The sequence below is a fragment of the Schistocerca americana genome, chromosome 5 (genome assembly GCF_021461395.2).
Source record: "Schistocerca americana isolate TAMUIC-IGC-003095 chromosome 5, iqSchAmer2.1, whole genome shotgun sequence".
Classification (NCBI taxonomy): domain Eukaryota; kingdom Metazoa; phylum Arthropoda; class Insecta; order Orthoptera; family Acrididae; genus Schistocerca; species Schistocerca americana.
Window position 1 is genome coordinate 52040409 of NC_060123.1, and position 15002 is coordinate 52055410.

Genomic DNA, 15002 nt, shown 5'->3' on the forward strand with positions numbered 1-15002 from the left:
TCCTGGCAATGCTTTTGTGCCAGAAACACATGAAGGCAATGTTACTACCAGTATTAAGTATTGCCACATTGTAACAAGAGTACTGCCATATATATAAGGGTGTTCAAAAAGAAACAAGCCGGAGGCGTAATTACTTTTATCCATCATAGCCTTTTTAAGGTGACCAAAAATGGAGTAATCACAGGGAGAGAGGTCTGGACTGTATGGAGGGTGACCGAGAATCTCCCATTTGAATTTCTGCAGGAGTGCCATGACTGTGTTGGCCGTATGAGTCTTTGCATTGTCGTGGAGCAGAATGACCCCACAGGAGAGATGGCCTGTTCATTTTGATTTGATCACTTGGCAAAAGGTGGTCAAGGTTTGTGAGTAGTGCTGGGCATTCACTGTTGTCCCGTGCTGCAGAAAGTGAATCAGAAGTGGGCCATATTGGTCAAAGAGGAACATCAGCATAACCTTTACTGCACTCGTGTGGATGGCCTTGGCTTTTTTTTGGTGGTGGTGACCCTGGATGCTTCGACTGGAGACTTTGTCGTTTTGATTCTGGTTCAAACTGATGACACTATGACTCATCTCTGGCCACCTCTCCTGCCAGGAACACATTCCCTTCGTGAGCATAGTGCTGCAAATGAGCAAGACAGTGGGCCATTCGACATGCTTCCTGGTGTGGTTGAAGACTGGGGGGCACCCATTTGGCACACACTTTGCAAATGTGCAATCCTTCCTTCATTATGGGATGAACACTTCTGACCCTCAGTCTGACCATGGCGGCTATGGCTTTCACCATCACTTGGTGGTCCTGGGTAATGAGTGTATCCACCAGCTGGATGATGTCATTTGTAATGCATTTTGGTGCTCCAGACCATGCATCATTGGCTAACGACACCCATACTTCCCTGAAGTGCTTGTGCCACACCTTGACCCTTGCAAGGGACATGCAGTGTTGGTCGTACACTTATGACATTTGTCGATGAATATCTGCTCCTCCTACTCCTTCCGCTGTCAGAAAATGAACAACACCTCTTTGCTCTTCTGCTGACACCTCCTTGTCACTATTTGCGATGCGACTGGCAGCGTTGGACGATTGATGCATGCTGCTGCTAGTTCTGTATGGTCACGTGACAAGCATGCGTGCCCTCTAAAAATGGGCTGTGAACCTCCATGCTTTCGTCGGAACCACACCTCATTACAGATGCCATTGATATTACCCTCCTGTCACCGGTTTGTACATTCCAGACTCTGGCTTTTTTTTTTTTAATTTTTAATTTTTTAAATTTTTTTTTAAACATCCCCTATAAAATACAGATTAATGATTCAACTGTGAAAAGGAGAGTACTTACACTCACATACTTAGCCATTGTTTTGCTTTTCCCAGTATAAAGCATTAAGCATTCTGTATGCTTCTCAGCCCTACCATGAATAGCATTTCCTGTTTCAGCTTTTTTAATTCCTTAAGCAGAATCTGCATAACACCCTATGTAAAAATATTTTTTGCAGTATGAACATGCATCTGACCTTGACATACCAAATTTTAATTTAAAATCACTTCTGAAAATATCCCTGTACATACTTTACCTAATATTTAATTACTAGGACAAAATGTAACAAAAGAGAATCAGGTGAAACAGCAAGCAGACATAGAAAAACTGCTGAAGAAACAAGATTATGAAATGAACTAAGTAGAGTTCATGAAGGATGACACTCGCAAGTGAACAGAACATTAGTATATGAGAAGTGCAAAGCAGAATAATATGGTTTGGTGGTTGAAGTATTCTGTTATGCTCTCACTAAAGAGTAAAACACACACACACACACACACACACACACACACACACAAACACAAACACAAACACAAACACATTATTTCAAATTACGATCCTGGTGAAAATTAAGTGAATTCAAGAGTACTCAATTGTATTTTTGACATTTGAGAGTATTTCTGAGCATGAAATAACTAATATATATATATTTTTTAATTTAATTTTTCATGATGTTGTCAGGTGATCTTGAATGTTCTCAGAAAACAATTGAAAATAGAGACCAAGCAAACTGGACCTTTTTCAGCTAGTGATATGTAAGTGAACTATGGCAGCAAGAAACACTTTCTTCTGTTGTTTCTCTCATTCTCTCAGTCATCTCAATGCATTGGTTAGCAAAACATTGTATGTGCTTGTCATAATGAAGTGCATAAAATTTCAAAAGAGCTTCTCTGTGTCAATTATTGATAGGTCTCCACATGAAAGAAATGACAGTTGCAAATTCTTCCCTAGACAGAAAAAAAAATCCATTTCTAATGTTTTGAACATCTGTCACAAAGTTTGGATATTTAGGTTTGCTTTCAAGTGTAAAATTTTATGAAAAAGCAGAATTATGTTCAGAATGTATGTAGATTGTGGTATGAACCAGTATTTATCACTACCAATAATAATGAAAGCATCTAAGTAAATTTTATTAGCCAGCATAAATACATGCAGCTGCCTCTCAATTTGCATTAACCTCTCTCTGCACCATCTAAAGATCTTCTTGTGGTGGAGGGTTTCTGGAGACATTGTCAAGATCAACACTCGAGACAGTGTCAAGATCAACACTCCCACAGAGCCAACCACCTGGGAATGTGAAGCACTGTGGGTTGTTGCATCGAGGTGCACACTGGTGCTGGCATGCAAGTGGACATGGCTGGATCATTTCTCAAGGGGACTGTGTCTTGTGTGTGTTGTTCAGGCGCAGTGCCAAGTGCAGTGGTAGCTGAAGAGGTGAAGGCGCAGGTGCGCTTGACCAGTTGTGTTTTGGCTGGTGTGTGAGCAAATAGGGGTGGACCTTTTATTGAGTGATTGTTGAAATTGATGCTTAAATTGTAGATGTGATATGGTGCCAGATGCTGTGGCAAATTTAGTGGGTGGCCATAGTGTTACCTGGACGGCAAAGTTGGGGATGATGGTGCAGATGGTAGTTTAAAAGGAGATTGGTCATTGAGAGATGACTCTGCTGGTGGCGATGGAAGCTGCAACGTACTTGGTTGACTGTAGTGTTGACCAAGGTGTCATCCTCAATGTGCTGTGTCCAGAGCATCTTGTATGACCCAGATGGGTTTAAGGCAGGAGAGGGAGACTGTCATGGGCTTACCACAAAGCAAGATAACAAATGTCTGCACGCTACGTTGGAGTACCTGATATGGGCCAGTGTACGGTGGCTACAGGGTTGCCTGAACCATGTCATCCCTTGCCATATCAAATTCACATGTAGAGAGCTCTTTGTATGTGAATACCTTGGGGGTTTGTGTTGAGAACCAGAAGTGGCAAGTGCATCTTCTGAATTTGCGGACAGACGCACTGTACTCTAAATGTGCTGAGGGGTGCACAGTACAAGTGCCAGTAGGTCCTGTTCATGGCCATCAGTAGTAGGTTATGGAAAGTTGGCTGGTAGGTTTAGTGGTTCCCCTTACACCACCTTTGCTAAGGGAGCCACATAAGTCTTCTTCACATGAGGAGTGGATGCTGCGGAGAATCTATGGCAGAGCTTTTCCACGAACCAGTGCGGCACATTAGGGCCACCTTCATGGTCCTGTGCCACCTTTCTACAAGGCCATTGCTCTGCAGGTGATACACTGCTGTTCACGTGCTGATAATCATGCAGAGCCGGCACAGGGCATTGAATAGACCCAACTCCGGTGGCCCTTATCAGTAGTGACCAACTCAGGAGCACCAAAATGAGTGATCCAGGTTTCCATGAAGGCACATGCAACCGTTTCAGTGGTGATGTTATGCGGGGGAATTATTTCAGAAAATGAGACATTATACTGAAGATTGAAAGTCGGGAACCATCCAAATTGTGGTTGGGTAGGGCAGTTCATTTTTGAACATTGGCATGCAAGGCAACTCTGTGTCCAGTGAAAGCAGTCGCACTTGGTGTCTGGCCACATAAACCTGTCTGTCACTAATCATACCAGCTCTTTGATGCCTGGGTAACTAAGGTTGTGTAGTCTGTCAGACGTGTCTCAGTGCATGGTGAGTGGAACTGTGGGCCGTGGTTTGTCCTGAGAAACATTGCAGAGCAGTATCATATTAGTGGAGAGCTGAGTGTAACATTCAGTCTGCAGGTTTGTAACTGTTCCATTGAGAAGATCCGTGGTGATGGAGTCTTTTGCTTGCTCAGCTGCTGTCAGTTCATAATGGTTCTGCAGGAATACCACACAGAGTTGGGACAGATAATCGGTGATGATGTTACCTATGCTGTGAATATGACAGATGTCAGTAGCATATTGTATGATGAGGTCTTAAGTGTGTTTACCTTTGAGGGCTGGTATCTTGGGAGGGATTTGTTGAGACATCAACCAGTGGCTTGTGGTCAGTGTATATAGTCACCTAACATACTTAGATGTCTTCTCAAATATTTTTGACAGCTGTGTATATTGCAAAAAGCTCACAGTTGAAGACCAACCATTTAGACTGAGACAGTTGAGGTACTCTGTCAACAATGTGCTAAAGTACCGCACCTACCACAGAGTCAATAGCATCAGTGGTGAGTATGAAGTGTGCTTACAGGTTAGGAAGAGAGAGAGTCATGGCTTGCACCAAACTGTTCTTTCCTTTACAGAATGTCTCAGACATCTCTGCTGTCCAGTTGATTTTCCTCCTTTCCTGTTTGTCATTGCCTGATAAGGCATCTGTAGGGGGAGACTGGAGGTCAGTAGCATGTGGGAGATGTCTGTGATAAAAATTGAGAATCCCGAGGAAATGATGTAAGTCATGGTAAGTTCCAGGAAGATCACTTGGTGGTTGGCTTAATGCTGGATGTATTAAGTGTGTGACCAAGAAATGTTCCTTCTATCAGACTTAGCTGGACTTGGCATCATTGATGGTAATACTACCCCACTGAAGCAAGGCTAGAACTTGTTCTAGGTGAAGTCTGTGTTCCTCTGAGGAACGCAAGAAAATCAAAATAGCATCAAGACACATATAACAAAGCTTGAAGCTGCAGAGGAGGGCATCAGTGGACCACTGCCACATTTGTACAGCATTCTTTAAACCATAAGGCATACAGTGGTGTTCTTAAAGTCCAAATGGTGCTATGTTACCAGTCTTTTGTATAATGTCAGGGTGCATCAGAATCGTAGATATGTGTGCCTGCAGTTGACGGTGCTAAAGATTGTTGCACCTGTGAATGCATGCCTAAGGTCTTGGAGATTTGGGACATGGTAACTACCATGGATTGTTCTAGAGTTAATAACCTGTAGTTGCCTCAAATTCTTGTTGTACCATCTTTCTTGGGAACAAGTTTAGTTTGTGACACCCAGGGACTGTTGGATGGGTGAATAATACCTGCTTGTAAAAGTTTGTGAATGGCCTTTTTAGCTGATTAAATCTGCAGGACACAGGCAACGAAGTTTATGTCTGACAGGAGGGTCATCAGTTGTGATGCGGTTGTGGTGGTCAGTTTTCATTGTGAAGTATTCGTGCTTCTGTAAAGCAGTCAGTGTCTGCTGGCTGAGTGGAGAGGGTTCTTTGAATCATAGGGATGCACTGGTGGATTGTTTCTGTCATATACTTGTTAGTAGAAAGGTGTCAGGCAGAAGAAGCTGTATATTTGAAGATAGTAACTGTTCTCGAAAGAACAGATACCACTGATGACTGTGCAGCTTCTCTAGAATAAATGACAATTAATTGAAACCCTCAGCTGTCGACAGGTGTTGTTGATATACCTCTATGGGGACAGCTGAAAATGTGTACCCCGACCGGGACTCGAACCCTGGTTTTTTATTAGTCAATGGTGATGGATGATGGAAAACATATGGTTGGTTAGCATGAGTAGTTTGTTGAGAGTTTCAGACTCATGCGTAATCATCACTAGTTGTAGTTCTGTTGGTACTTTAACAATCCATAGTGTCATAGTACCATGTCCAGCATGAGGGCATGGTTGACGGAGATATTCCTAGAGGTGTGATGGAGTGTTGCTGTGTAGCTGTTGATCGTACATAACCCACTGTACTTGTTGTTCAGGATTATGTGAGAGGCAGTGTAGGATTGTGAACTTTGCTGTGTCATAATTGTTAATTTTAGTTGGTAACATTATGATGTCACTGATGACTGCTGCTTGACCTGCTAAATGGCAGATTAAACTGACATAACTAGTGTCTTCGTTGAGCATTCCTGTTGCCATAAGAATATTGTCAGTCATTGCGAACCACAAGGTGGGGTTGGTGACAGTTTGAGATGAGGACTCACTTTGGACATGAAGCGAAGACAGAGTTTACAGCATTGCCTCTCACTGCAGACAAAGTAGTTGCTAGTTGTGCATGAAACCTGGTTTGTTGAGCTGAAACAGTAAATGACTGGACATTCACATTTTATGGTGTGGAAGATGTGGGACACACATGATTTGTGTCACATGTACATTGCACTAGGTTTCGAATGGGAAGTCACTATCCTTCAAATCTAAAAGCAGGGCCATAGTGTGAGGCAACATGGCTGCTCGTTGTGATAGATGGACTGTTGTTGCTGGATGGTATGTGAATGTTCATATTGCACACATGATTTGGTGGGCACAGATAACACAAAAATGTTCCTACAAGCACTATGGGATTGTTCTCCCAGGGGGTTCGATGCTCTTTGGCGGGTTCGTGCATGGCTACCTCAGGGCCCTAACCTGTGTATGCTGCATGTCTATCCTCTTGCTATTCCTTTTCCCCTCCTTTGGAAACTTGTCTGGGGTGTTTTTGGGAATGTTCCACATTTTCTGTAGCTGTCATCAGAACAATGTCGCCACTGTTTACAATTCCTTTTTTTCTTTCTTCATTCACCTTCTGCTGTCCTTCCTCCACTTCGGCATTTGAGGTTCCTCTTTTTCTCCTTCCTCTTTGTGTGCTCCTGAAGGATGGCCCACATGTCTGACACATGACAGATGATTGGGTAGCATGTAATTCCCAGCTCTGGGTCGACAGGTAGAGTTCACACACACCCCCAGGCACAGGCCAGGCCCAGGGAGGGGTGATTGCCTCAGCTGCTACCTTCCCAAATTGTTGATCAGTCCCTCTGTCAGGTGTTCAGGACGTGTGACCTGAAGTGAGAATAATCACGTAAGGCGGGTGAGCCCCCGTCTGAGGGATGGCCTCCAGTTGGAAGGAGCACACCATTGGAGATGCTGGATATCATGGGGGATTTTCTTGCAATGAGCCAATCTTCATCTTCGCAGTCAACATCTACCAAATGTAAATGGAATGAAGCTCCTGATTCGAAGACCCTCGCAGCTGCACCATGGTTTCTTGTGGTTTCATGTACTGAAGACTGTTAGCACTTTGTTAAGGTAAATCTTTTTCTTATTCAGAAAGGTGTTGATGCAGTTACTGGGCCTGTGAAATCCTGGTCTTGTTTACACAGTGGCACTTTGCTTCTGGAGACTACTACTGATTCTCAAGCACAATAACTGTGTGCCACTTCACTTCTCCGTGGCTATCCTGTTCATATCGAGGCCCGTAGAACTCTGAATTGTTTCTCTGGTGTTGTTTACACTAGGCTGCTCGATGGCCTGACTGAGGCAGAACTCAAATGTAACTCTCTGTACAGGGTGTCATTAACAGGGTGTCATTGCAGTCCTTGAGGTGCTGCATCCTTAGTGCCCGCACGCACTCTTTTTCTCACTTTTGATAAAGTGGTGCTTTCAGCCAAGATCAAAGCAGCTTATGAAGTTATCACAGTCTGACTGTACATTCTGAACTCGTTGCGCTGGTGCCAGTGTCATCATTTCAACCACACTCAAATTTCCTGTCGACATCCAGTCAAATGTGTAATCTGTGGTAGGGATGCTCACAGGTGCAATTGTCTGCCTTCTATCCCCCACTGTATCAACTGCAATGGTGACCATGCTGCCTCCTCTCAAGATTGACCCATGTATCTCAATGAGCAGGGTTTCCAGGAGATGTGGGAAAAGGAAAAAGTGCCTTAGTCGGTCGCTCACAAGTAATTGACTAATTGCAAACCCTGCGTTCTACCATGTCAGAAAGGACAGATACCATCTTAGTATGTATATAGTTAAGGCTCACCGGCCACTTGACCATCTTCTTCTTCTTCTTCTGTGCGAATGCACAAACAGCGCCCGAACTCTTACGGGAATCGGCAACGCGTCCTCGAGTAATGAGTATAATGGGCAGGGGCACTATGAATGTAGTGCGGGACAATACGTTGAGAACGTGGGTTTCGTGGGAGGCATGCCAGAGATAAATACCTGCAGTCGCGCTATCCTCTGTGTCCTCGGTGGCTCAGATGGATAGAGCGTCTTCCATGTAAGCAGGAGATCCCGGGTTCGAGTCCCGGTCGGGGCACACATTTTCATCTGTCCCCGTTGACATATGTCAACGCCTGTGAGCAGCTAAGGGTGTTCATTTTATTGTAATTTCATTGTAAACATAACAATCATTCAGTCTGGGGTCATTGTACACTTCTAACACTATTGATAGTAGAATTCTACTCAAGGTGCGAGAATGGATTTGTAAGTGGTAGGCATTGTTGATATACCGTAGGATTGATGATGTCAGTAGGGGTGAGTCTTGATTCATTGGTGCATTCAGTTTTCAACATCTTTTGTGCATACTGAGAACTCTTCACATCCTGTACTGGAATCCTTTCGTCACTGCAATCCTGGAGCAGTGTGCTGATGGGAATGTTGTGTGGCGGCCACATTGTTGTGACAAAAAATGGATGGTAAAATCTCGAAGAATTGCGTGTTTCATGACTGATACAGAGTGACCAGTGTAGGTAGATCATAGATATAGGATGGTATGTACAACTGCCATAAATAATGAAGGCAGCAGATACATCTATGTAAACTTTAATAGCCACTATAAATACATGGCAACTGCCTCAGACTAAGATGCAGTTCACACTAACCCCCCCCTTCCTCCCCCCTTCCCCCCCCCCCCCCTCTCCCCCCTCCACCGTCCACCTTCCGAAGCTTGTTCTCTTCTTGTGGCGGAGGGTATCTGGAGACTGCATCGATATCGATACTCCCACACATTCAAATTCCAAGTAAAACTTATGTTACTGTGCTAGAACTCTACAGATCTTTAACACACAAAAATTTATTGTACTTATGGAAAACATTTTTTCATTATAAATGGCAGTTATTCTGTTGTTCTACTCACACTACCAGGCAGCAATTTTCCAGGAAAGGGACATTACTATTTGTTATATAAGGGCATCCACAATCTCTCAGTGCCTTGCATTTATTGTCATCACAGTCACAAACGATGACTTAATTTTGTCCCTTTAGTCAAGTACTTTTCTGCTCCCTTCATTTCCATAACACTTCCTATAATGCCTTCTCTTGCATTGTTGTTCACCAGAACAAAGAATTTTTTGCTGTTTGTTTATGGATGTTATGTTTACTCTGTGGAGCATGTATGTACAACTTGCTTGATTCTGAATGATAGTTTTTGTGGTTGTGGGTTTTCTGTATATTGTGAAACCATCTTTTGTTTACTCTTTGTATCATGAGATCCAGAAGCAACATAAATATTATGTTTTGTACAGTGAGAAAGTGTTACTAGCAAATGTAGTTCCACAAAAACGTGTTTAATAATGTGTGCATTTCTACAACAAGACCTGATATTTCAGAACTAACTGCAAGTACTCACAAAATATAATAACTAAATATTTTTGCACAACAAAATAAGTTTTGTAGCGTTATTTGTAACTCACGAGTCACTCACTGTAACATCTTTTAATTTGATGACAACTATCAGCATCTAGTAACATACAGAATATCCTACATAACTCAAGAAACTTAGAGGGGGAAAACAGACAAAACAGTTTTAGGCCTATTTTCCTTATAATAATTATTACTTAAAACATATTTAACAAAAATTAGGAAAAGAGTAGATTGCTACTCACCATAAAATGACCCCTTGAGTTGCAGACAGGCAGAATGAAAAGACTATTACACATTATAGCTTTCGACCAAGGACGTGCTCAGCATAGAAAACCTGCACACATTCATACAATCACGCACACCTCATACACACATGACCACTAGCACCAGCATCTCCAGTCAGAGCTGCTGGTGGTAGCAGTCATGTGTGCGTGAGGTGTGCTTGCTTGTGTGAAGGTGCGTATGTGTTTTCTTTGCTGTACAAAGCTTTGACTTACAGTTATAATATGTAACAGTCTTTTTGTTCTGCACGTCTGCAACTCAGTGGGTCATCTTTAAAGTGAATAGCAATCTGTCTGTTTCCTAATACTGTGACATTCCAACCAGGAGCTTCCATTGTTTAAAACACATTTAATATTTTACAGAAACAAATAAAGAACATTTACTGACAGTGACACAGAGATGTTGAAACATGTTTGGGTTTATATAAAAAGCAGTTGTTTGCATAACAGACAGATTTGAAATCCAGTAATTTCCTTAATGATGTTTGGCACAGCTTTTAAGAACTTTTAAATTTATACAAGGCTGTTTTATTTTGTCAGAATTCTGTAAAATAATCACAAGGTGCCCTGTTCACAGTTTGGATGCAGTCCAAACTGAAAGCACCTAAGGAGAATAGTGCACAAACTTGTAAATCTCAGTTTCAGTGAGAAAGCTGGCTTGCCTCCTTAGAAAAAAGACAGTCTCTTTCCTTTCTCATTCCTGTTCTGTTTGAGGTTGTGTTGTTAACAGGACTATACCCCAATCCAGCTTCCTTCTTTTTTACAATATTTCATGCACTCAATTGTAGTTATGTTAATTTTATTGGCTATCAGGCACAGGGCTGAATTTAGCAACATTTAGTTCAGAACTGTGTCTTTATTGCTTGAAACACACATTCCACTTTGTTGGGTTATAAAGACATGACATATTTTTCACTGTAATGAAGAAGAATCTTCTCAAATGCAACCGTAACCCACATCTATTTGGAGCTGGTTACTGTATTCAAACCTTGGTCTGTCAATTCAATTTCAGCCTTGCCCCCCTCCTGCTTACCTAAACTTCATTCCCTTACCGATTACCAAATTAAATAGTCCTTGATTTCTTCCTGTTAACCTATCCTTTTTTTTAAAGTTGTGACATAAAGCTCTTTTTTCTCCCCAGTTCAATGTGGTACATCTTTATTAGTCACATTACCTACCCAACCAGAGTCCAACATTCTTCTGTAGAACCACATCTATAAAGCTTCTGTTCTCTTCCTAAATAAATTGTTTACATACAACTTCCACTTCTGTATAAGGCTGCACTCCAGACAAATACTTTCAAAAATGACTTTAAAATGTTTTGATAAATGATTAAAAATATAAAATTATGAAATTTAATAACTTGAGAAGCAATTGAGATATTTATCGGTAGTTTGCTTGTACAAGTATGGTAACTCAAAATGATTCCTGTGTTCGCTCATGACAGCTGGTACCACATTCGTATACATGTAACTGCTGTGTTCACATATATGCACACAGTAATAGCTATGTGGTTTCTATAGCAGAAGGTGCTCTATGTGCTTTCTCTCAAGGAGGCATGTTGGAGTGGTTTGCTGTGCCAGAACTTCCTTGTGATGTGATGTTTAAACAAGATGGTGAATCATTTTGCGAACATTGTGAGGGATTTCTTGAATCATGAGTTCCCAGATCACTGGAGTGAGTGAGGCAGTCTATTGATTGTTTGGCCCCTTAGAACACCAGACATTATTCCTCTTTATTTTTCTCTGTACGGGTTTATCAAGAATCAGGTGTACCAGACACCAGTTCATGATCTACCAGATCTATAACATTGCATCCATGCAGTTATTGGAAATGTTACACCTGCAAAGAAGTAAAACACTTGGAGAGAAGTGGAATACAGGTAAGATGTTTGTCGCACCAATAATAGTGAGTATATCAAGATGTATTAGGTGTGTGTAAAAAAAAAACACATTTTGAGTTACTTGTAGAAATGTACCTTCAATAAATATCTCAGTCACTTTTTAAGCTATTAAATTTTATATTGTTATGTGTTTGGCTTGTACCTTCAATAAATATCTCTGTCACTTTTTAAGTTATTAAATTTTATATTATTATATGTTTAGCTTGAACACGTGGTATTTTATGTTCAGTGCTAACATATTTCTCTTTCAGAGAAGCTTTTCTTGCAGGTGTCAGCCCACACTTTGTATCCTCTTTACTTCTGTCCCCATCAGTTATTTTGTTACCCAAATAACAAAACTCACCTACTAGGTCTACTTTCATTATCTCATTTTTGTATCTGATTCCTTCTGATTTAATTCAACAACACTTTATTACCATTGTTTTATTTTTATTTATGTTCATCTTATAGTCTCTTTTTGAAGGCCCTGTCAAGTCCATTCAACTGATTTCCCAGATCATATGCTTTCTCTGGCAGAACAATGTGTAATGCAGACTGCAAAGGTTTTATTTCTTTTTTCTGAACATTAATTCTCTTTCCAAATTTCATATGTAATTTATCTTTAAAAATGAATGGGTTTTATCTAACAACATCTCAAATAAATATGTGTGCAGTAAATAGATGAATTATTAAAATGAATTTTAAGACAGATGTTTAGAATCTGGAAACAGTAATAATTTTGTTGGATAATTTTCTTTGTTCTTCTTCTTCAGAACCAGCAGCATAATATATGTTAGATAATGACATTGTTATTAGAAAGATACACCAGAATAGCTGCTTATAATAATTAATCTTTATTAGCATCATACTGTTTTGGCATTTATTATCATTGTCAAGTACCTGTGAATACAGTTTTGGTGAGAATGTGTATAAGTGTGAATGTCTTTTGTATTAAATTGACTGTATTGTTCTCATGTCTAGATGATGCGACATTAATATTACATAATTTGTCAACTGTTTTGAGTAGATGATAAATAAGTAAATATATTGAAATATCATGAAAGAATGGAAATTATGAAAGAGTAGGACATATTTTTCGGTAATTGTTTTACTGTGATAATTAAACAATGGAAAATGCTGGATGGAATGTAACAATATTATGAGAAGGAAAGTTGCTACTCACCATATAGCAGAGATTCTGAGTACATAGAAGCGACTCAGCATCTCAGCTATATGGTTAGTAGCAGCTTTCCTTCTCATAATATTGTTACTGTGATAATTTGTATGGATTATGCCTAATTTGAAAAAGTGAGCAAATTTTGTAGACAACCTGACAAAAGAAGTAGGCTTTTTTTTTAGAAGTATTTCAGTCCTTATTAATAAAGCATTAAAGATGGAATTACTCAGTGTTACATGGGGAACGCATGTTGGTCCAATGGCTTAAAAATAACAACAAATTTCTACTAGCAAGTATTTTTCCAGTAAATGTCTGTATTTCCAGGGAATCACTACAAACTAAAGTTGCACCTTAAACTTTTACGTGCAGTGTGTTACTGATTCATGTTATATGTAGTAGTGATTATTGACCTCACTTGATCTGTTCTAATAGTCTTGTTCCATGATAGAACAAATCTTATTTTGTAAATTTAAGACAGAGTTATGCTAAATTTAAGGGCTTTGAGTACACATTTATGTTTCAGCTGTGAAATGGACACCAAAGCCTGCCGAATTGGAAGTAGATCTTTATGACTGCCGTACAAGGCAATGGTACATAGAAGCTGCTGCAAGTCCAAAAGACATTGTCATTCTGGTCGACAGCTCAGGCTCAATGACAGGCGTTCGGCGTGAGATTGCTCGGCAGGTTGTCACAGACATCCTGGACACCTTAGGCATTAATGACTATGTTAATGTATTCAACTTCTCAGAACATATAACTGAAGTGGTTCCATGCTATTCAAATCACTTGGTACAGGTAGGTATTTTGATTGAATTATGTCTACCTTCTTTTTGATCTTTTGTTCGTTCAGAGTAACTGCTGAGGAATTGAACAAATTACTAGTTACTAGAAAATGGTCACTTAAACTTTTTTATATCAAAACTCATTTTTCTGCCATCCAGTAGCCAAAATGGTAAAGGCAGCTGCTCGCAATGGGCAGGAAATCTGTGTTAGAGTCCTGGTCCAGCAAAATTTTCATATGTCACTATTGGGCAGTACATCTATACCTAATACAGCTTATATCAAGGGATTTATTCCCAGCGAATTATTTTCAAATTATTCCATACAACTATGGATTGTTCACAGTGCCTGTCATTCAGGCATGCAAGTAAATATAGTTATATGTATGAGGCTTGTTCGGAGAGTAAGTACTGTTTTGGAAAGAAAGACCCTCGTTAAAATGTTTCTTTGATACCAAATCTATTTCTTAAACTATTTTTCTATCTCATTGCCATCATTGTTCAGACATTTCTCATAGCAGGAAACCAACTTTTCTATGCCCTCTTTATAGAAAGGTGCCACCAGTGAAGACAGCCACTGCTGTATACTTTTTTGTGTTGGCATCCACTGCTCTACACCTCTTTTGTGTTGTCATCACTGTAAAAATGCCGTCCTCCAAAATCATACTCCAGTTTCAAGAACAACTGGTAGTCAGAATATATGGGACTGGTGCTGTATGGTGGGTGATCAAACTTCTCCGAACCAAATTGTTGAATAGGGTTTTGAGTGACACTAGCATAATGAGGAAATTACACATATGTTTATTAAAAGTGCGCGTGCACACACACACACACACACACACACACACACACACACACACACACAGAGAGAGAGAGAGAGAGAGAGAGAGAGAGAGAGAGAGAGAGAGAGAGAGAGAGAGATTGCTATACAAAAATTTTCAGTATCCACACTATAACAACATTTGCTTTATTAATACTTTTCAAGGTTCGCTTCTGTGTTTTAACTTGTAGTTGTAGTCCTTGAATGCCTCCCCCCCCCCCCCCCCCCCCCTCCACAAACACACACACACACACACACACACACACCATGTAATATGTAATAAAGGATATTTTCAAACAAGCTAAGTCTCTAACAAGGGAGCATTTAGTGGGATCTGTGCCTTGTTTCATCAGCATAAGTAAAAGAATATATTCTGAAAAGTTGAGTTTATTATTTCAAAGAAGAGTTTTTCCAATATAAAAACACA

At 40.4% G+C, this 15002-nt stretch overlaps 1 protein-coding gene across 2 annotated transcripts in view; it reads left to right on the plus strand.

The window, feature by feature from the left end:
• The window catches only part of LOC124615885 (voltage-dependent calcium channel subunit alpha-2/delta-3), an 824663-nt gene that overhangs the window by 316042 nt on the left and 493619 nt on the right, over positions 1-15002 (plus strand). For both annotated transcript variants that reach the window (XM_047144053.1, XM_047144054.1), the window contains exon 6: positions 13500-13771. In XM_047144053.1, the coding sequence (XP_047000009.1) occupies positions 13500-13771 (272 nt within the window). The remainder of the gene's footprint in view (positions 1-13499; positions 13772-15002) is intronic.